General features: G+C 34.9%; 1 protein-coding gene across 2 annotated transcripts in view; it reads right to left on the minus strand.

Annotated features, from left to right (window-relative positions):
- The window catches only part of PDCD6IP (programmed cell death 6 interacting protein), a 51,053-nt gene that overhangs the window by 13,141 nt on the left and 13,168 nt on the right, over nt 1-24,744 (minus strand). The window contains exons 4-14 of one of the 2 annotated variants that reach the window (XM_019727688.3): nt 22,245-22,372; nt 19,951-20,104; nt 18,486-18,586; nt 16,067-16,183; nt 9,269-9,491; nt 8,131-8,254; nt 5,981-6,158; nt 2,895-3,006; nt 1,775-1,944; nt 988-1,236; nt 495-629 (exon numbers count right to left, since the gene is read on the minus strand). In XM_019727688.3, coding sequence (XP_019583247.1) covers nt 495-629; nt 988-1,236; nt 1,775-1,944; nt 2,895-3,006; nt 5,981-6,158; nt 8,131-8,254; nt 9,269-9,491; nt 16,067-16,183; nt 18,486-18,586; nt 19,951-20,104; nt 22,245-22,372 — 1,691 coding nt within the window. Of the gene's footprint in view, nt 1-494; nt 630-987; nt 1,237-1,774; nt 1,945-2,894; nt 3,007-5,980; nt 6,159-8,130; nt 8,255-9,268; nt 9,492-16,066; nt 16,199-18,485; nt 18,587-19,950; nt 20,105-22,244; nt 22,373-24,744 lie in introns of both variants that reach the window. The other variant, XM_019727687.3, reaches the window with a different exon arrangement.

The raw sequence follows: 24,744 nt of genomic DNA on the forward strand, positions 1-24,744 counted from the left end.
AGCATTTCCCTAAACTTTTTAAAAGAGAGGCAATTAAATACTTAAAATATATTTAGTAAGCACTCTGAGATTCAGGCAGGTTACAACTCTATCATCATCCAAACCATTAGCACAGAGTATAAAGGCCATACCCACCCACCTTCCCACCACAGATCAACTTTGACTACTCTGTTTCCTCAGAATTCACTCAAATTGGTCAACTTTCCACCCCCCAAAAAAAATGTCATTGGCTTTTGATATCTCTTGCTAATTCCTACTACACCAAATGCCCATAACCCTTTCTGCCTGGTGAAATACACAATTCATCAAAGTTCCCATGAAATGTTGCCACCTTCATTAACCTCATAATACACTTCTCTGAGGCAAAATTTAACAAATTAAAGCTAACAAATCTGAGGCAAAGAATAATTCGGTCCAACTGGAAAAAAGAATGAACTTTCCAAACTTTATTTTTACATCTATACTGGTTAGCTAGTTTCTTTTGTGCATCATACCTTTGTGCCCTCCTTCAAATTAGCTACAAGTTCAACAAAGTTGTCATAGGCAGTAGCTAAATTCTTCAAAACTTCTTCTCTTAAGTTAGCTTCGTTGTTAGATTGTTTCATTTTAGAAAATTCCTGGTGTGAGACCTTGTTAAAAGAAAGATTTATGTATCAAATTTACACATTTATTTATCAAATTAATACAGCTCCTAACATTTTTATTGATATTTTTCTAACTATGAAAATCATACATGACTACATTCAGGAATTACTAGAAATTTACCTAATATTTCTTCTGGAGTAGCGCAGTGCTTTATATCTTTCCTTAAGTAAAAATACCACAAATTCAGTACGTGTCAAAACATAATCGATAATGATTATGGATTTCTATTAGTATGTAACATTTGCAAAAAAGACAATCCTAAACAAACACAGATTTATTCCAGGCTCATCCTTTCTGTAATTTTTTAAGAACATAAATCTTACTAAAGTACATAACCTTCACCTGAATATTTTTAAGAAGGCCTTCCTGTTTCTTCAGAGATTCTTGGACTTTAGTTGTAAGACCTCCGTAGATTCGATCCAGTTCAGTAACAGAAAGAGCTTCTTCATTTATCATACCATCTTGAGCCAAAGCCGTCAAAAATTTACTTGTCATGTCAAAATTCACTGATTTCAGGTCATTCTCCAGACCCTCTCTTTCCTTCTTAACTTCATCAAGATTTGTCAATAAAGATTTTAAGACATTTACAACCTAAACAACAATAACAAAAACGCTTAATTGCCACAAAAAAAAGGAAACCAAACCAGAAGCCAATTTCAAGGAAATTATATACAAAGGCTCATCATACAGTCAGGAAAAGATGATTTCTCAGAGAGCCAAGTATAAATCATATATCAGATTTATTTAGATATAGACATTGTAGCTTTGGTGAACTCAGATTGTAACAGCAACAGCAATAACACTGGCAAGAGTTACAATGTACTGATCATTTATTATGGGCGAGGCACTGTCCTAAGCACTGTGAACATAGGGAGTAACTAGAATACAGTACCCAATTCACAGAAGACATTCACTAAACAGAAATGATTAGTATAGGATAGCAATAGTATTTGCAGAATTACCCATTACTCAGTGTATATATCATGTTACTTTAAATATAACCACCTCAATTCACATCTGCAATTTTAAAAAGATGCCAGTAAGAAAGAAATCAGCGATCCATTGTATACGGATAATGGCTTGACCATAGCTTTCAGACAACTGGCTGCATCAAAATGCATCTCCTCACCTCACTGCCCTGCATGGTCTTTGCTGGGTTAGCAGAAGGGATGGCAGCATTCAGCTCAGGTTCTGGCTTACACAGAAGTGCAATGGTGTCACGGTGAGACTGGTAACGTTCTTTCACTTGTCCATCTGCTTGCACAGCTTTATCCAGAACTGCTCTGAAGTTGGTTCCCTCTGTGGGAAAAAAGAATGTTCTCAGAGGACAGCGTTGATGTGAACAGTAATGTTTCTGGGCTGGTTGTATTTTTGTTCTGTTCTCCTTCTACAGGCCCCAAGCCTATACTTAAATTTCAGCATTTTGGAGCCCCTGTCTTAGGAGGCTTCTGACCTTTTTTTCTCCTTCTACAGGCCTCAATTCACTAGGTAATAGAAACTCAGCTCCTGTCAGTCTTTGCATTTTTGTTTTTGAAAAGCCAACTGTAAAGCAAAAGCACAGTTATACCTTAAAATACAATTGTGGTTACTGTCCACCAAATAAAAGCTAATTGACAGTCATCTAATCTTTTCCTACAACTCGTGAATATTGAAAGAAATCATTCAGCCCAAAAAACGATTACAACTTATTTTATAAGTCCTCCTTTCTCAAAGGATTACTGCTTCAACTTTACATAAAATAACAGCAGATACATTTTTAGAAAAATCTCAATAGCATTAATTCCTTTTACAGAGATAAATAAAACAAGGTACCATGAAGACATCACTTAACAAGCAAAAAATCTTAAAGTTCTAAAAATAATAATTTGGCTTCAAATTAACTGTTGAAACTCAACGTTTACCACCCACGATTCACTACTAAGTGAAATGTAATTACAAAACGATACACACAACATGATCTCATTTATGTTTTTAAAATATGCACAGGGCTTGGAACAGGAAAAGAGTTATAGGATCATTTTAATTTTTACTTTATACCCTTCTTAAGAATCTGAAGTTCTTATAATGAACATGGATTACCTTTGTTATTTTTTTATCTTACACTGAACTGAGGAAAAACACCTAGGTTTTTCTAATGGCACACAGCAGCAGTAAAATCAGATTTGAAATTGAACCTAATTTAATCAAGCAAAAATGTGGATCCAGTTTGAGACTTTGTTCATATGAAAGTCATTTATGCACATTTTTACCTGCTCGTAAAGGCTTGTAGAGTTCATTGGATGGTGTCCTTTGCCAGCGTTCCTTGAATTTTGCTCTTAAATCGTTGTCAGTTGCTTCTTCTTCATCCAACAACCTTAATGACTTTTAACGAGGAAGCAAAGCAACAAAGAGCTATTTCTGCTGTAAAACTTTTAAACATTTTTAAAATGATCATACTCAAAACAGGTGAGAATTAGTGAGATGGGAATACTCTTACTGGTTAGAATATAAATTGGTACAATTTTTGTTGCAGAAATTGATGTTATAATGTATTTAACAAAAAATCTTGTAAAATTTAAGGCTAGGTTAGCCATTTCTTTACTCAGCAAAGATAAAAAGGAAGAATAATTAAGAGGTTATGTACTTCCATATATAAGACTACTTTAAACAAAGGTTTATTTTTAAGATAAAAATAGAGAGCCTTTGGACATCAGAAGCCATAAACAAAGAAAAACTGATAAATTTACGTGAAAACAAAAGATCTGGACTTCTATCCCAATACAACTGAAAATTAACATAAAAACTGAAAACTAATATACAAAAAATGCCTTTTTAATGCACAGTTGAGAAAATAGGATGGTAGGCGGCCAGAAACATAAGTACTAATCTACCAGTAGAACCAAGTGCTAGAGTCAATGGTATATAGTTTAGAGCAGGTCTGCAAACTTTTCTGTGAAACACCAGGATTTGTGGGCCACAGTCTCTGTTACATAGTCTTATTTTCTTTTTTTACAACCCTCTACAAATGGTAAGAATCATCCTTCGCTAGTGAACCATATAAAAATAGGCCACCAGTCCTTAGTTCACCAGCTCCGTAGTTCACTACTGGCTTCAAGTGTAAATTTATCTGAACACGAGTAGGAAACAAGAAACATGGGTGGGGCTAATAAGAGTAGGAGGTGAGATCAAAGGCACTGTCCTCACTCATACTGGGACACTTTCAAATGGGTGACACCCAGTAGATGAATTTTTAAAAGGAAAACTGCCCAACAGAAGGAAACTCAGCTGTCCGAACCTTGGCTCTAAATAGAAAAGTATCACCTAAGATTCCTAATCAGAAGTCTGAACATAGGACTGAAAATCACACTACCTGTGTGACACAAAGTCCAGAGATGAACTGTTTATAAAAGAGCAACCACAAAAAAACAAACAAAAAAACTTCAAGTTTAAAGAGGTATCAGATATATAATGCCTTTTCACAGCAGAAACAAACAAAAAACCTCTCTAGAAGAATTCACTTTAAACCCAGATCTCAAAGAATTTCCACAAATAAAGTTCCAAGAAATGTGAACCCACAGTAAAAATTAAAAATATCATTGAACATTAAATGCAATGTACTATTCTAGGCTGGATCTTGAAAGAGAACAACAGAGTAACTGGTAAAATGCGAGTAGCAATATTGTACCAATGTCTTCGTTTTAACAAATGTACCATGGCTACATAATACATAAGGCTTTAACTTTTAGGGAGGCTGAGTGAAGAAACTCTACTAAATTTACAACTTTTCTGTAAATCTAAAATTATTCCACATTTGAAGTTTCCTGGAAAGGAAGAAGTAAAATTACCTCTACTTGCAGATGACATGACCTTATCTACAGAAAATCTTACGGAATCCACAAAATTAACTATTAGAGATAATAAATGAATTTGGTAAAGTCGCAGAATACAAAATCAACATACAAAAATCAGTTATTTCTATACTCCAGCAATGAACAATCCAAAAAGAAAATAATGAAAACAATCCCATTTATAATAGCATCAAAAAGAATAAAATACTTAGGGATAAATTTAACCAAGAAGGTACAAGTCTCGTACACTGAAAACTGCAAAATACAGTTGAAAGAAATTAAAGACCTCAATAAACGGAACGACATCCTGTGTACACGGACTGGAAGACTTAATACTCCCCAAATTGATCTGAACATCCAATGCAGCCCCTACCAAACTTCTAATTTTAGGATTTTCTATATATAAGGTCAAATCAGAACCACAATGAGATACCACTTCATACGCACAGGAATGACTATAACTACATCTACCTAGGTAAGCAGTAACGTTGACTGTATAATTAATGTAGAATCCCTCATAAATCAGATTTCCTAGGGCAATAATGCAGTAAGTTGCTATTTCAGTTCCGTTACCTTTTTCAATAATTCATTTGCATTGAAAGGTGAATAACTACCACTACCATCATCATATCAGTTATAATAATTGCAATATTATCATCACCACAGTAATATAACAGCAATAGTAATAATAGCTATAATTTATTAAGCACATACTGTGTGTCCCATAAGCGAGACATGTCACTGTTTTAGTTTAGTTCATCCTTTAAATAACCCTAGGAGGTAAATATTCTCATCCCCAAGGTTCACACTATCATAAGTACTCTGCCCCTTCCCCCAAAGTACTTAGAAATGATGTAAGTACAATATCCTCTGAAAGTCAACTGAAAAATCAAAACTATCAGGGGTGAAGGTATTGATAACACAAGTCACCTAAGAGAGACGTGACTCCTAAACTGGCAAAAGCCAATGTAACCAGCTTGAATATACTTATAGCTGAAGAAAGAAATGTATCAATTAGGGGAAAGAGTGGAAGGCTTAGTAAAGGAGAATAACATTGGCAAACAGTTGGCTTCAACCAGAAAACTAAATTTAATGTTCCATTCCTATTGGCAAGATGTCCTCTCTGCTGGAAGATGGATGCAGTGGGCTTATGAAACATTTGATGGCCTAACTTCCTTTGATTCCAGGCTCAACAAGAAGCCGAATAGTTAGTATAAAAGAAATCATTAATTATAAAGACTTTGAACAGTTTGTGTGATTATATACTAGTATTAGACACTGGTCACGTGAGTTTCATTTGTGTGCATTTACACACCCCTGTAGACATGTATGAACCCATTCTCACTCAATCGAAATTCTCCTTAAGGCTCAAGACCAGGCTCTGGGCCACAGTGAATTCGCCAAGATGATGAGTGAAACCCACAGGAGGAAGGCGCCAGTCCTAACCCCTGCTGGACACCAAGGGGTCGAAGAGGTTTTATTTGAAAAGCAAATCTCTGAAAACATACCTCATCTAGGATTTCTCTATTTCTTTGTAGTAGTTCAGGTAGCTCTTTGATCAACTGATCAACTGTCTGGATGCCTCCCTGTTTAATCACAGATGAGGACTTAGTCAATATAGACTTAGGTACGGTATCTCCAGATACATCTTCAATTGCTGCTGGAAGATTAAGGGAAGCTAACACCCTGAAAAAATGAAATACATTAATTAAAACATTAATTTCCTATATCCAAATCAATAGCAATGGAGTTAGCACCCCAAAAGTGGATAAGCCTTATCAATAGAAAAACAAGGCAAAAACAAAAGATCAGTGATTGATAAAATTAAAGCAAAATTATTAAAGAATTAAGTTATTTAATTTTACAGTTCAGAGTTAAAAGCCAAAACGTAATAAATATACATTAAAATATAATAAATACCTTTGGCTCACAGCTCAAACTTAACTCCTGTCAGTCTAGGTAATTAAAAGTCAAAGTCTATCTTTAAAAAACGCAATCCTGTTATTATAGTCCTGATTGTTATAATGTCACTGACAAACATAGTTATAATTTCGTATCATCTAGGGAAAATGTCAAGAGAACATAGTTGATCTAAGCATTAATTACAGAATCTTCATCTGTCCTGTTTGTGGCACAGTAACAATTATTCTATTATTTAATTTATATACTAAAGGGGATGTTAAACTTGTGTTGCTTTCTTGCTAGAAACTGAAAAATGAGGTCAAAATCCAGACAGTCACCAAAATTAAAAACATGAAAAAGCAAATCAGACTATGAGAAAATATTCTCAATTACATACATCTAGCAAAGGACTTGTCTCTAAAATATGCAGTTTTTCAAAGATTAATGAGAAGGAAAACTCAATTTTTTAAAATAAGCAAGATTTCCACAGACACTTCACAAAAGATAGAATGGCTAAAAATAAGCATGTGAAGAGTGGCTCAACATCATTAGCAACTAAGGGAATGCAAATTAAACCATAGTGAGATACTGCTACACACACACATTAAAATGGCTAAAATTAAAAAGACTGATAATACTAAGTGCTGATGAGAATGCAGAGCAACAACATTTCTCAAAAACAGTGCAAATATATATAATAGGTGGGAATATAAACTGGAACCACCACTTTGGAAAATAATCTGTCCATGTCATATGAAATTAAACATACACTAACCATACAACTCAACAATTCTAATCCTAGGTATGCACACAAGAGATACAATAAAACACGTCAACACAAAGATCTGCACATGAATGTTCACAGCAATTGAAGTATCCATCCACAGGTGAAAGAATAAACAAACTACTTGACCACAAAATGGAATACTGCTCAGTAATAAAAAGGATCAAACTGATAGATAACCCACAACATATGAATCTCAAAAAATTACGCTAAGTGCAAGACACCCATTTTTGGTTATTTGCTGTACGTGATTGCAGATACTGTTAAGTATTGTATACTATAGCAATACTGTACTATGTACTATAATACACATACTACACATGTTGTAATGATTACATTTATATTAAATTGTATAAAAAGTAAAACTAATCTATAGTGACAGGGAGCAGCACATCGGTAGTGGCTAGGAGCCAGGGGAGGAAAAACTGAAGGGAAACGGGCAGGAGGAATTATTTTAAGGTGACAGAAATGTAATCAGTCTTGATCGTGGCGGTGGTGGTTAAAAGGGTATTCATCAACAGAACTGTACACTTAAAATGGGTGTATTTTATTGTATGAAAATTACACTTAAGATTTTTTGAAAACCAATAGATCCATCAGAAACAAAATAGGTTACAAATATTGAATGTACCATGTAGCTTAACTGACAAAGTTAATTTCTATTTCTCATTTGCCTCAAATAAATATCCCTAAAATACAAATTAGTGGTCAAATATTTTTGCTTTGTTTCATTTCATTTCTTAATGGAAGAAATTAAATTTCTTCCAACTATGATATATTTCCAGCGCTTAGTAAGCACAGTGTCCCCAAGAAATGTGTGTATGTGTGTGTGTCTACATTTGCTATTTCACACATCTTTGACACTCAGCTACAAGCTCAGAAAGTAAAATGTTCATGAACTATTTAGCTAAAGAACAAACAGAAAACATTAGAACTTTAGAGATAAATTTATGAAAGGTAAGCTCTACCTACCCATTTGCCAAAGTGGTGGCTTCTCTCATTTGAGCAATTGATCTGTTAACTAAATCAGCTTTTCGCTGATTATAGGCAGCCAAAGACTGCTGCACTGACACAGGAACCATCTTCTCAAACAGATCTACAATTAGGAATGGAAATTTCAACCAAATGTTAAGACAAAAACTCAAACTGTAAAGTCACTGTATTTCCTTTCCAACATTCATATAAAAAGTCTACAAATACTTAAATTTAAAATAAAACTAAATCACTTTTGAAAGTACAATGATGAAGAGACTTTAGATCACAGTATTCAGGGACAATGAAAATGAAAGCTTTTTCTCTGAACCAAAATTTCTCAAAGTTTAGATGTGTCTGTCATTGAGTTTAAGGGATCTTTGGTGAAGAAGAGGGAAAAGTAAGAAAACACTGTTCGTCACTGGTTGATTAAACTGACTGCACTACAGTGCCATGGCTCCATTCCCAGCTTTACCACTTTCTAACTACATGACCTTGGATAAATACATTACCTTACCACTCAGTGCATCAGTATCCTCATTAGTGAAGTGGGGATAATAATAGTACCTTTCTCATGGGGTTGTTGTGAGAAATAAACGAGCTAATATTTGTAAATGCTTAAATGAGGCCCTGGCACATGGTAAATATTTTGTTTTTACTAAACAGAAATAAGTAAAATAATCAGCCTTCCCCAATAACTAAGAATATTACCCTTGAAATCTCAGCTACAAGCCACCATACATTTCATATATCTACAATGGCCGAGAATATTATAACATGTATTCATCGGATACAACCATGGCTCCAGTTGTTTATGTTTGAAGTCATATTTATGTATGTTTATTTTTAATAAGAGAATCTTAAATAACATAACAGATGTTAACAACATAAGTACTTGTTTAAAGTCTGTCATTACTCAGTTGTATACTTTACATATGCTTTACCATTTACTTCCCATCTTAAAATTTCACTATAAATACAACACTTAATTTTAATTGTCATATTCACTTTGAACACAAATGCAAATTATATTATTCAAAGCATACTTTAGCCAATTGTGTGACTTAGGCTACAAAAAAACAGATTAAACTGGAGGAAAGAGGAGTAAGATTAAAGTGCATCTGAACACTTAACATACCAGTGAACTTTTGGCTGATGGGTACATTGACTGGGGTAGATTTCACAAGCGTGGCTTTGCCAATAGGGTCTAGATCTTTGAGGTCTGGAACTCGATCATGATATATGAAGTCATTATCCTTCTTTGCTGCGGTAAGGGCGCGGTTGATTTTGTCAGAAAAATCCTTCACATTGACATATTCGTCATAGCGAGATGCCACTGTTTTAATCAATTCTGCTGCGTGCTAAAAAGAAAATGTTAAACAAGTAAAGAATGTTTCTTTGTCTCAACCAACCATCCTAGCATTGTTGTTGTTTTGTTTTTAATTCTTTAAATTGAGGACTTGCACTTCCAGCAATGTGGTCAATAGAATAACCTAGAAATTCTCCCATCACAAAACACCCCCAAAATGAAGACTAATACGTAGCAGACATCCCTTTAAACACATGTGTGAATTACCAAGAAAGTAAAAGAAATCCATGGACCAACAATTACACACAAACATTGAGAAGGCTCGGATTTGTGTATTTCTGTAACACAAAGGACTAGCAATTAAAATGAATTAAAAGCCCTCATGGAGATCTGAGATGGGGTTTTGAAACTACATGAGACAGAGTACTGAGAAACATACTGCTTACCACCTTACACGAAGGCAGGAAGCTCAAAGGACACCACAGTGAAAGGGTAAATCAGAAAAAAATTACCCAGCAACACAGGGAGTCAATAAAGAAACAAGTTTTCTCAGCATCAATACAAAATCTGTTATAATAATTCACAAGATGAGCATATGCCTCACGTAAACTTAGGGCCCAAATTATATTACTTAGGTGGTATTAGGTATAGTAATATCAAATAAAATAGACAACAAAGCCAAAAGCATTATTAGTAATAAATTCAGTACATAATGTTTAACATTTGCCAATTTGCCAGAAAGATAAAAAACTTCTTAAACTTTTCATTTAATAGTCTGTATGTACATAAACAATTATAATGAAAAGTTGATACATCTACCCATCATCAGAGTGGAAGATTTTAACACTCCTGTCTCAGCAATGATTCTACCAAGTAAACAAATATTTTTAAGATTATAAGAGATTTGAACAATACAATTAATGAGTTTGATTTATCAGACATGGAAACTCTGAACTCCATGATTAGAGAATACGTTTAGAGAACACCTATATAAGGAGATGAAGCAAATCTAAAACACCAAAATTACAGGAATACAAGAATGGTTTAATATCAGAAAATCTACTTATGTAATTCTCCAAATAATAGATATGTTATTTAAAAAAAAAAAAAAAAAAAAAAAAACAGCAACTTATCTCCACAGATGTTGAAAAGCATTTGATAAAATTCAATATTCAGGGACAGCCAGATGGCTCAGTTAGTTAGCCACCCGGTTCGATTCCCACATGGGCCAGTGAGCTGCACCCTCTACAACTAGATTGAAAACAAGGACTTCACTTGGAGCTGATGGGTCTTGGAAAAACATACTGTTCCCCAACATTCCCCAATAAAATTTTTTTTAAAAATTCCATATTCATTCTCGATTTTTTAAAATCTTTACTAGTAAACAGAAACAGATATCCAGTACCTCAACATGATAAAATCTTAACCCCCAAAGCTGATCTCATGCTTAGCAGAAAAATAACATCCCCAGAGTCAAAATAAAACAAAGACCACCAGTATCATCACAACCATAGAAATGTCAAAACAACTAGACAAAAGAGTGAAATCAGAGGTATTAAATTTAGAAAAGAAAAGGACAAAATTATTTACAGGTGTTATTTGTATACCTGGAAAACCAACGAAAACCAACCGAACTATTCTAAATAATGAGAAGGAACTTAGATAAAAAACCAATAGAGCAAATACAGATAAACAACCACCAATTTTAAGAGTTAACGAAAGAAATAAATCCACTGTTACTAGCAACAGACAAAATATCCAGGAATAAATTTTGAGAGATATATGCAAGATCAACATGAAACCACAGAGAGAAATAAGGATAACCAAAACAAACAAAAGCAGCATCTTCAGTGTAAACTAGGAGATGGGAAGATGCACAAATTTCAATCACTTTTTAAATTTGTAAATCAAGTTTAATTTGTAAATGTGATCGAACACTCCCTCAAAGAGTAAAACTGGTGCTAGAACCATAAGATACGCTGACAACACCAGGAGGAAAAGGAAACTTGCTAAGGGCCCACCCTGAGTGGAAAGTGCTGTAAGTAAATCTGAAAGCTGTGAAATGGAATGAGCTAACAACTGCCAACTGATGATAAAGGCAAAGGCAAATGGCCCATATGGTGAGCCACCAAGGCATCACAGGAAAAACAGTGTCCCAAAGGGCCTCATCCCAAGAGAGAGCAGCTGAGAACAAGAGACAGATTAATTACAAGGGCAGGGATGTTGGGGGAAGCAGAAAAGAAAAGGACTGAAAAGGGAGAAGAAAGTAGGAGTGGGGGAGCAGTTAGAAAAGGTCAGCAAAACACAAACTCGAAAAGTAGACACATCACCTTGAGAAGCAAAAGCTGTGAGGAATTCAGGGAAGCACAGGTACAGAAGTGGGATCCTTCCTAATCCAGGCTAGGCTTTGAGAAGTGGAGCTGAGACAGGAACCCTTACATAGTGAGGCTTGGAAAGCTACCCTGGCCCATTCTCCAACCTAGCAAGAAACCTCCTGCTATTCCCTCCATTAAAACCAATCTCACTCAAACACAAGTAACTGCAAAATCATCCTATCCGCCTCAACACAAAGAAACCATAAGGAAAAGGATGAAAAGGGACAGTATAATTTTCCAATAAATAATGAAAATTCACCAAAGAAATGTTGCCACAAAGCAGATGAAATGGCATATGAAAAAAAACAAACTAAAAACCTTAAGGACGTAATCATAGTACCAAAAGAATACAAAATATGAACAGAGAACCAGATGGCCCAGACAACAGTGGGTGATGGCCAGATATCAGGAGAATATGAAACAAGAACTGACAGAAGAAAGTGAAAAAAAAAAACGCAATACAAAATCGTTTAAGAAAACAATGATGGAAATATTTATACAAGGAACAAAAAGGGATAATAGTCGTCACAGAAATCATTGTAAAAAACACAAAACAAAAAGTGAGGAAAATTCAACATGGCAGTTGGGGAAGGGGAGGCCATTACAAATTAAAGATTTATGAGACATATCAACCAAATGAAACAGAAGGATCTTGTTTGAATCCCGATTTGAACAAACTATAAAAAGACGTTTTAGAAAAAATTAGGAAAAACTAAACAAGGTCTGGATATTAAGTTACTGGTATTAATTTTAATTTGTATTACTTAGTATTAATTTTTCTAGATACGATGACATTGTGGTTTCAATTTTTTTAATCCTCACCTATTAGAGACACATACTAACATACTTAAGGATGAAATGATATGAATAGCTGTAATATACTCCAAAAAAATGAGAGGGGAAGAGAAAATAGATGAAAAACAAATAAAATACTGACAATCATTACAGCTGGGTAATGGGTATTTGGTAAGTCATACTTTTGTAGATATGTTTACATTTTTCCATAGTAAATAGTTAAATAAAATTCATATAGAAGCATAAACAAGCAAGAATCATCAGGAAAATTCAGAAAATGAGAGATGACAATACCTATCAGGCATTAAAACATTCTCAAGTGTCTGACTGAAAGGGTACGGAACTGAAGCATGGCAAGATAAACAGTCCAAAGAAACAGAATAAAAAGTTCAGAAATGACCCAAATGATATGATAAACTCAGAATCTCAAATCAGTGGAGTAAAGAAAACTGTAATAAATGGTTTGGGGACAACTAGCAGCCATTTGGAAAAATAAAAATTAGATCCACACTTCATATCACATATCAGAATAAACTCCAAGTGGATCAAAGATTCCAGTATAATACATAATACATTACAGCTGTATTTATACTTTGGCATCAGCAATCCTATTTCTAGGAATTTAAGATATACCTGCTGCTATGAACTGACCCATGTCCTCCCCAAAATTCATACTCATATGTTGACACTCTACCCTAAGTGATGTAACGTGGAGATGGGGCCTCTGGGAGATAATTATGTTTAGATGAGGTCATGAGGGCAGGGCTCACATAAGAAAAGACACCAGAAAGCTTGCGCTCTCTCTCCCCAACATGTGAAGACACAGCAAGAAGATGACCAGCAGTCTGCAAGCCAGGAAGAGAGCTCTCACCAGAACCCGACCATGTTGACACTCGGATCTCAGCCTTTGACCCTCCAGAAATGTAAGAAAACAATTCTGTTTAAACAATCCAGTCGGTGGTATTTTGATATAGAAGCCAAACCTGGGACACTTGCTAAAATACGAAATGCCAAGTGTACATAATTCTTCACTGCAGCACTGTTTGTAATAGTGAATCTTGGAAACGTACGTATCCAGCAATAGAGCACAGCAATAAACTGGTTTATACGATGAATTACAGTGCAGCTCCAAAGAAAACTGAGGAGGCTCTCTCTATTGCTGTATTAAAATAAAGAGATCTTCAAGATATGTTGTTATATGAGAAAAGCAAGATGCACAACGTACTTCCCTCTTATATAAGAATGGGGACAGTTAAGAATGCACGTTGTGTGTGCGTGAGTATTTGCTTGTATCTCAAAGAAAAACAACACTGAACGAATTAAACAAGAAACTAGTGGAAATTACCTATGGGGCAGTGAGAAAAAAGAAAGGCAGGAACAGGACAGAAGGAAAAAGGTAGAGAAACAGGTTGAAATGTATACCTTTATATGTACCTGTTTCCTAATATTTTGAAAATTTTCAAGCCCCACAGGAAAATTTAAAAACAGGACAATGAATAACAATAGAGCCTCTACCTAGTTTCAACAACTGTTACCTTTGGCCAGATTTGCTTTATGTCTCTTTCCTATATATACATATATACATGTTTTTTGTTGGGGTTTTTTGTTTGTTTGGTTTTTTGCAGGACAATTTGAAATTAAAGTTCAGATGTCATGATGTTTCATCCCTAATACTTCAGCATATATCTCCTAATCAGGACACTCTCTCTTTAATACTTACAAGCTACTATCATAACTAAGAAAACAAACAATCCTTTCACAAAATCAGCTTTACGATCTTACTAGGTCACTCACTAATGAGTTAAACAAATCTCTAACGTGTTCATTCTATATAACTCATATTTTTCTATCTAGATATTTTTAGGTCTTTTGGAAAACTGTACTTTGGCAGCTTTAGCGATTCCATCAAGATGATCAAGTGGACGCACCTTCTGGAGCCAAATAAGTTGCACTGCCCTAGAAGCACCCCTCGTGAGCTATAGAAGCCCAGACACAATTTTGCTTGGCCCCAGAAGTGAATCCCAAGCAGCAATTTTACCTTTGTTGCTGCTTTACCTACTGTTTTGATTTTCCTGACTCTGATTTTGTTTTTGTTTCTGGTTTGCTCATAACCAGTAAGTTTTTTCCCCCACTGCTAATGGCAATGATTGGAAAGCTAGTTTAATGTTGTGATCACCTAATGATTTCTATCTGGTTCATGGGGTACTCTTCACTACTGAGTGAGAGACTATATGCAGAGATATGATTTGTTGGTCATCTTTCTCAGTCTGTTTGCCTATTTCTAATCAATTTCTAAGTAAAAAAAAAAATTTCATGCCTACTGAAAAGAGGAATAGTCTTTTGAGATATGAATCTGTAAGCATGTACATTCTGTGTTAACTTCTGACCTACGATTAAAGCTGTAAAGCTAAAACTACAAACCCTTACGTGTCTGTAACTGAAAAATTTCACCTCTCACTGTGTGATTCTGGAGTAGTTTCCTTTTTCCAGAGTGGATTTTTTAAATTACAGTAAAATTTCAAAAGGAGCTCTTCTCTGACTGATTTATAGAGACCAAATAAGGGCCTGCTTGAATCCACTAGTCCCAGAATTTCCAGAAAATAAAAAAGTTACCTTCTAATACTTTAAATATGCTAGCCTACAAAAATCTTTCCCACAGAAACCCCTTTCTCAGAAGCATTTTCACGTAAGAATGTAAATTACTATAATCAAAGTGAATGACTGGACAAAAGAGACATGTTTGATAATCTGGGTTTTGTAAAAAAAAGTATGCTTTCCTAATTTTGCCAGTGTGGGGTACAATACAAGCATACATTTTATTTTTTCTAAAACTTGAGCTTCTTTTCTCAGGAAAAGACTAATTAATCTGAACTTCCTAAATGATACTTGCATAGTATCTTCCAATATCCAGTCCGTAGTTAAATTTCCTTAATAGTCCTCTTCCTACTCTGCTTACCAATACTCAAAAATACAAACAACTCATATAAACAACCCTTGCCCTGTTGTGAAGTTGCCCAAGATGTCACAGCAAGTTTCTGACAACCCCGAAGCCTACAGTATAGATACAACTACACAGAAGGTACTCTGCTATTTGCGGATGTATCTATATTCCCACTGTCCTTCTCAAGCTGTGGACTTATCTGCTCCAATTTAGACGAAGTCTAGACCACAGATTAAACACTGTACATCCTTTCTGGGGCCTGGTAATCTAGAATATTTTCTATTAAAATAAATGGGGGTAAATAGAAGAGAACTAAGTGTAAATTTTGCATGAATCTTTTAAATAAGAGAATTGAGAAAGCATGCAGTAGGTAAAGCCTAAAGATCAAAGCAATTGCTTGACTCCGTTGATAGGGGCAATGACTGGGAAAGATTTTCAGGAGCAAATTTGAGAATCTTACTAAGAAAAACAAAATGGAGATCCAAGTTGCTTGATATTTAATTCTAAAGGACTCACCTGTAACCTTGCAATCTCTTCTCCAAATTTCTTTTGCTGTTTTGCCAGGATAGACTGGTGGTACTCAGCATTGGCCTGCATGATACAGTGCTTGGCAGCCAAGACGGGGAACACCTCCTGGAAATAAAAATACTAACCAGGGGAGAGTCCAACCACACAAACCACCACAGACAACATGGGATGCAGGAAGAAAAAGGAAAAGGAGACAGAAGTTAGAATTACCCAATTAATGGTTTAGAGATAGGTTCGTGATCAGGTGTAAACAGAGAGGACCACATGATTTAGCATGGATTGAATTCAATAATCTCAATTTTTTTCTTCCAATTAAAATTAAGGTTGTCTTTTTAAAAAAAAAAGTTAAGTAAAGCCAATTAAAATTTTTACAATTCTCTTTAATTGAGCCATGAAGTCAATATTGTGTTTACAAAGAAGAAAGGAAAGCATGCATTAGAAAGAGAAGTAGAATGGACAGTCACAGAGGAACACCAAGCACAGGGTTTAGAAGCTGTCTTATGAGCCCTTGCCCAGCCCTTAGAGTAACTAAACCACCATTACTCACACACACTAATGAAATTGCTTTATAGCTGTTTCATCATGTTTAAAAGACAAAAGACAATAAAGTAAATTCCCACTTACATTCATATCCTGAGACTTTTTAATAAAGATGGATTTTTAGCCATATAAAAATGAAGTATCATATAAAAACTAACATTTCAGTATCATATACTCAAAACCACAAAGCAAAGAGACAAATGCACTAAGTTAATGACTAATACAATTCAGGGTTATCTTGCCCTAATCTGTTTGGAAAAAAATTCCAGTCACAATTAATTTTAAAAGATCCAAAAACATGAACCTGAAAAGCAGTTACATGGATAGAAACTCTTCCAAAATATCAAATCCTAGCCTGCAACCTCACTGTTTTTAGGAAGTACATGCCATCTAAAATCCAAGAAATGTACTAGAAATCACTGTCTAGAGAAAAAAAAAAAATAAGAGAATCGAAAACTGAATTACTACCTGTGTGCTTTCCTGTCTCCCAGTGAATAATATCCTAGCTTCCTGGATCACTACTTGCAGATATTCCAGTTTTATAACTAGGATATGAAAATATCTTATGAGCTTTATTAGTAAAAAGGCAAAAATAAAAGACATCTAAATCGTAAATTGCACTCATGCCAGTTCTCAAGGTAAGGCTGGAGCAACTTGGTACTTAAACAGGAGATTTTCAAGGAATACCAGGAATGCTGCAGAGGTAGTTTCCAAGTCTTTGTAGATGACATTCTTCTCTCCATGATAGGACTGAACTAATGGCCCAACAGGACGTTAACGATACACTGTGCAGCTGAACATGAGGTCTTTCAGATGAAAAAACGGTGAGAGGAGATCTCGAGTCTCTTTTTAAGAGTAACATCATTAATACCCAAGAGTGCTGGGTAAATTTCAACTGATCTCTTGGTGCATTTTAAATCTCCAGGAATCTTCACATCAATTCCTTACTGTTCATTTTCTGACTAAGGGGTACTGTTGATGCACTTACATGCTCTTTTACTGCACCACAAAACTGTCTGCAATTTCATCATTTACAAAAGTTCCTGAATGACTTATTAAACAATAAACTTCTCTACAAAAGATCATGTGACAAATACCATACGCTATCATACAGGTAAAACTAATTCCTTGAACATTTCTGAAAAAGTCGCTGAACCATGCGACATTTCACTCAATCTTTAAGTTTCCATTTTTCACCATTCTAAATGTACTTGTTAGTTTAGTCCTCTGCTTTATCATTTCAAATGGTCATCACTGACTAGTCATTTCAAATGCCACTTCAGAGAAGTTTATATTAAAACAATTAATACTTCCTGTGATGTGTGATTTAAAGATGGTTGTTTTCCTTAACTGTCCAATAGCAGCCTAATTTTCTATCCCTGTTGGCAAAACTTAATTCTAATCAAAGTATTGGATGAATTTGTTAAGTTTTCTTTTCCTTTTTTCTTTATGTCTGTTTTTGCGCTTTAAGACTCATCTTTAAGAAAACAGGACAATAATTAAAAGTGTGAATAATCAACATGCTCAAGTATTCCTGCTTGTCCCAAATCACCAATGATTCAGAACTACACAATGCCTTGATTTGATAAAATTACTAAAGACAGATGTTCAAAAATTTCCAGAAAGAGAGTTAGCTTCAAAAAAACAAGTTTCATAAAGAGCAGAGGCAAAGGTATCCCCTAAATATAAAACAAATTTTCATGCACCTTAAAGAAAAAACTAGTTCTACAAATTTAGTGCTCAAATGCCTTTCCTAAAATTTCAAGTATCTTTATAAAACATAATTTTCCACTTGCTTCTGTACATAACAGTATCTAAATATTTCCACATGCAAAATAACCAAGTGTATATAAAAACAATAACTGACCTTGGGAAGAGTATCTTTATACTGACACTGTTTGAAAGCATCACCAAAATAATCTGCAGCCTGATTAGCCAATTTAGCTATGATGGCATCTTTCATTTTATCTGGAATAAAATATTAAATTGACCATTATAATTAAAATATAAAATAATCTAATATATCATGACTCAATATAGACACTGACATCACAAGTTTGTACATTTGTCTAAAAAAATCCTTACTGATGAAATCAATTCATCTGCATAGAACTTAATTACTCCATAGGCAAATACAAAGAGTCAAAACAGGATAATGGTTGCCAGATGTTAAGGGGAAAAGGGAATAGAGAGTGACTGCCAGTAGGTATGGGGTTTCTTTCTGGGGTGATGATAATGTTCTAAAATAAGATGGTGGTGACGCTTACAAAACACTGAAAAATCAATGAAGTATGTACTTTAAAAGGGTGAATTTTATTTTATATGAATTCTATCTCAATATAAGCTATTTTAAAAGAAAAAATTATTCTAGTTAATATCACTTCCACCTGATGACTGCTCCCTTATTTTCAATTTCTCTGCACTCACATATTCAGCCCACATTCCAATCTGTCATACTAACTTACATGCCTTATGAGATTCACAGTGCCAGGGACTCTGCTTAGATGGCTCCTCCTGGTCAATTAGGTCTGGTTGAAATGAGACCTCCTCAAACAAACTCTTCTTGACTCTAATGAATCTAACATTAGCATGACTCACTCTTACATACTTATCCCACAGCCAGGCCACCATCACATAATCCATCTTATTTTATTTATAGCAATTACCTCTCTCTAAAATTACCTCAGCTACTTAATTTCTTGCTTATCATCTCCCCCAAGCTAAAATATAAGCTTCCTGAAATAAGTAATCTTGTTTGTCTGCTAACTCTATTTATCTAGAGCAGGGGTGTCCAAACTTTTTTCAACGTTTTTTACCAAGGGCCATATGTGGTAAAATACACAAACAGCCGGGCCACTCATGAAGTACGTATTGCCTCACCTGGTTTATTTAAGTAAACTAAATATATTTTTGGAATTTGCTGTGGGCCAATTAACAATGGATCATGGGCCGCAGTTGGCCCGCAGGCCGCAGTTTGGATACCCCTAATCTAGAGGCTAGAACTGGAACACAGAAAGTACCCAATAAATACTTGCTGTATGAGTACATTTTTGACATATTCCAAACCTACATAAATATTATTCCAGAGTTCAGTGTTTTAAGACAATAGCTAACTATCCATTCTATATAAAAGACTTCAAGGACAGCTTACATTTTTTAACGTGCATTTGCTCCACCCTAAGTTCAGAGGTAAGCTGAAAAATTTAATCCACGTGTCAAGTTCAAAGAGGAAAGCTCTACAGTAAACATGTTAAATTCTAATTACCTTCAAATTTTAAAAGCCTATCCCTTCTTTCCATATGTAACAAAAATGGAGGACAAATTGGAATTACCTCTTGTGGCTTTTAAAAAAAATACTTCCTGGGCTTGTGCCAGCATAATAAGACTGAGGGTCCCAACAGTATCTGGAGATATGTCCACAGTAGGCTCTCGATTTAAGGCAGATAAAACCGTCTCTTTAATATGTAAAAAGGCACCACTAGCAAACTAAAGGAAAGAAAAAAGAATTTTTAAAATTTATAGGAATTCAGCAAGACTTAGTTTTCTACAAAATCATTTACACACAAATCATTTCAAATGTTAACTCAGTTGAACAGTTACTATATTTAAATTTTTATATTGTGGAAAACAGATCAAAAACATTTAACCTATAGACAATAGGGTATTTTTCTAAAACACTACAGAGTAACAGGAACTTTAACAAAAATTAAGTCAACTAAACAGAAAAACAAAGTAAATTAATGGGACAAATTGATTAAGCTTATTTTTAGATATACATCCTCAAAACTAACAAGAGAATGGAAGTAGAGATAAAATATTAAAATGTTTTTAGTACTGATATGCTCTTGCTATGGTCCGAAACAAATTCATCTCTCAAAAAAATTAAATATGCCATACTTGGGGAAACTTCAAATAGTATAGCTACCTAGACCTCTGAGGAATATCATAACCATTCATTGCTAGCAATTTCTATTTGGCTCTCAGAGCTCCTTGGTGAAATGTTATCCATCAGATTTTTCTTCCCAATTATATTTTGCTGAGGTAAACACTAAAATATCTTTGCTTTTATGAAACAAATGACACTGGGAAAAAGAAAGCAGTCTGGAACTGAAAGGTGATGTGGGTTATACAGATAAGCCGCGCAGAAATAACACAAGGTTCACTGTTTCAAGTGATCATCCCGTTTTCTGCAGCCACGAAGTATCCTAAAACTAGAGTATCTGCAGGAAGTGATCCACCGACCCTGCTTAGTAAACTAACAGAATCACAGACTAGAGCAGCAAAGGATCCAGTCTCTCATTCAGATAAGGAACTGGAAGCTTACAGAGGTTACAGAACCTACCCAGGGGCACACAGCTTCTTGGCGGCCAGCAGCCTAGACAAGGATCTAGGTCATCTGATACCACTAGTTCTCTTTCCATCACACTGGGTGACCACCTGTGAATCACAGAGGTGACTCACAAAACGGAATGTGTCCTCAATAATGCAGAATGCCCTCCAAGATCTCACGTGCCAATTAACTAAGTTACAGTTACTAGAAAAGTATGCATAATTTTACTTCATTATCACATTTTTAAATATTTGCCATTTATGGCCTCAAAAAGAAAGGGCATATTTTTTATCTGACTGTATGAGAAGCCACAATTTGGAGCATGTTGTTTGCTAAAACTATGTTTTCCTCTCACTTTCCTAGAACAGCATTCCTCACCTCTCCCCTAAACTTTAGGAATGGGAAAAATCAGACTCCACCTCTAAGACAAGCAAATTCCAGAGCATGAGAGAGTGGAGGACCATTTGGAATTCCATTAAATTTGGAAATCAGAACACCTGAAAGCGCAATGGACCACTTTATTAATACTTCTGCCGTTAGTCTCCTTGTCTGTAAAATGAGAATGACATTACATAACGGTGCATCACAAATCTATCTGAGAGTCAAATAATGCACATGAAAACACTTTTTGTAAATTATAAGGCAATATCAAATATGAAAACATGATTATAGATGACATCACTTAATAATCACTTATCATTCTTTAAATTAAAACAAAAAAACTGAGTAAATAATAAATAATTGCCACAAAATAATATGCCATATTAAGAAATGACACTATCTAAAAATATAAATATAGCCAATTTAAGAACATTACATATCTGACCACATTTAAATATGACCTCTCCACAAGTCTCAGAGTTAAACTTTTCTTGCCAAGAGGTCTTAATTTTTGTGACTCTGGTGAAATTTTACGTGTGTCTCACTATAAGAAAAAATATATATGAAAATAGTGTACAATTTTTTTAAAACAAGGTCATTTATTTAAAAGGGATTTACCAAGGATCTCGTCTCACACATTTAATCATTTGTTCTCCCAACATTTATTGAGCCTTTGTTATGTGCCAGGCACTGTGCTAGGTGCTGGTATAAAATGCTGAGGAAAAACAGAGCTGGTTTATAGGTAAGCAGTTTATCTAAGGGCTTCAAAAATATGACTCAATTCATTAAAAAGGATATTACTTTTCAAGAAAATACCTGTCTGTAAAAGAAACATCTATAAACCTAAAGGCAAATTATTTTCAATTTAATCCAACTTAGTGTTGATCATTATGTAGTGACTACTGTTCTGCATACCTGGTAATGCTTAGCAGCGATTTTCAATCCTTCATCATTATCCAGGTTCTGTTCTGCTGCAATCTGGCTAGCTAAGGCTGCACAATTGAACAACACACAGCTCTTTTCATATCCTAAGCTTGCAAGAGCTGTAAAAAATTGAGAAGGAGAAATTTATCAGATTATTTTTTTCTAAAGAAAATTAATGTTTCAAAGAGATATACTATGACCTCTTTCCCATTGCCTCTCATAAAACAAGTTTCCAGACCTGTTTTCTCACCCATAATATGCTCCCATATTTCTAGCTGCCCTGCCAGGCATTTATTTCCATAACAATATTCCCAACATTTAAAATTCAAAAGATCAATAATATTATTTTTTCTTTCCCTTTACATCCACACTGTTATTGGTCAGGTTCAAGATGAAAAGTCATTCTGTGTCATTTCTCACTTAAATCCAAATAAATTCATTCCATTTTTCCATCACTCCTCTCAAAATTGTATCTTCCCAACTCATGTAAACCAACTCCTCACTACTCCAAAACTAAGCCAATGCCAGAGCTGCTAGTGGGCCTCCCATGCCTCACTCCTTTATGTCAAAATATCTCTCAGAGGCTTGCAAATCATTTGCTTAAAATACAACTCTGACCGAGAATCTATACACCTCACTACCATTTGGAGAGCTTCTATCCAAATACAGAAAATAACAATTGTTGGCAAGCAGGTAGAGAAACAGTAACTGTTGTACAATGTTGGTGGGAATGTAAAATGGAGCCAGTGTGGGAAACAGTATGGCAGTTCCTCAGAAAATTAGAAAATGACCATAAGATCCAATAATTCTACTTCTCAGTATCTTCCCAAAAGAACTGAAAGCAGGATCTCCAAGCAAGTGTACACCTTGTTCATGCAGTATTATTCGCAATAGCCAAAAGGTAGAAGCAACCCAAGTGTCCACTGACGGGATGAACAGATAAAGAAAATGTGACAAATACACACAATGACATATTATTCAGCCTTAAAAAGGAAGAGAAGCCTGTCACATGCTACCACATGGATGAACTGTGAGGACATTATGCTAAGTAAAATAAGCTAATTACAAAAAGAGAAATACTGTATGTTTCCTCTTACATGAGGTGCCTAAAGTAGTCAAGTTCATAGAAACAGAAACAGAATGGTGGTTACCAGGGATTAGAGGAATGGGTGAAAAAACAGTTGTTGTTAAAGGATACAGAGAATGTTTCAGTTTTGCAAGATCAGAAAGTTCTGGAGATCTGTTTCATAATATGAACATACTTAATACTACTGAACTTAAAATTGGTTAAAATAGCAAGTTTTATGTTGTGTTTTTTTAACCACAATAAAAAAGACAAATTCAATCACAGTGATAGCCAGAGTCTTACCTAATGTGCCAAGCATCCAGCAGCAAGCAAAATAATCAGAAGCCTCCTTACAAAACAAACAAATAAACAAACAAAAACACTGAACAAACCATCTAGGAGAACCAGAACCCACTGTGTGTGCCACAGAGTCGTGCCATAAAGTAAAACTTTCCTTGCTACACCATTTTAGTAGTCTCCCCTGTAATGGTGGCCAGTTTTCAGCTTGCCTCCAACCCTCCTCAACCTAAAATGAAGCAGACATACATACCAGCTACTGAGATTTCTTAAATAAATATATTAAAAACCTATAATAACCAGGATGTGAGGAAGGAAAGCCTGCAACAAAATAAAGATCAAGGTCAACAGAAAAACTGTGCCCAGAGTAAACAAAGATGATTCCAATAATGGAAAATAACATTTCAAAGATCCTAATTAGCATCCTTAAAGAGATTCAAAGATGGTGCATCCATAAAAGAAGAACACGATGTTATTTTAAAAAGAACAACCCATGAATAAGAAAAAGCTCCTGGAAATTAAAAACTTGACTGCTAAAAGTTTTTCAAAAGAAATATTAGAAAATAATATCTAGGCAGCCCATAAAGTCAAATAAATGAAAAATGTAAGAGTTATGAGTAGCTCAGTAAGCCAACATCTGACTAATTCAGCATTCCAAAGAGAAGAGAGAAAAAGTGAAGAGGAAATTACCAAAGAAATGTAAGGAAATGTTCCAGGGCTAAAGGGAATATGAGCTTTCAAACTGAAAGGGAAATGCCACATACGAAAAAAATGAAAGCCAGTTAGATTTTTTGAGATTTCTAAACACAAAGGATAAAAAGAAAATTATAAAAATCTTCCCAAGGGAAAAACAAAAAACAGGTCACCTACAAAAGAACAAAAATCAGAGTTCTCATCAGTAACACTGGATAGTAAAAGGCAAGGAAACAATGCCTTCAAGTTCTGAAGAAACAATTCTAATAAATTCAAAAAGTATGTGTTAAGGCCAGTATGGCTGGAAAAAAAGAGAGCAGGGGACACAACGGTAGGCAATCATTTCCGGGAGGTAAAAGAGACAACTCATGCTGTCAAGCCTTTAGCTTTCACTCTGAGTGAGATGGGAAGTCAGCAGAGTTTTGAACAGAGAAT

The sequence above is a fragment of the Rhinolophus sinicus genome, chromosome 5, assembly GCF_057876585.1.
Source record: "Rhinolophus sinicus isolate RSI-liver-muscle chromosome 5, RSI-T2T, whole genome shotgun sequence".
Lineage (NCBI taxonomy): Eukaryota > Metazoa > Chordata > Mammalia > Chiroptera > Rhinolophidae > Rhinolophus > Rhinolophus sinicus.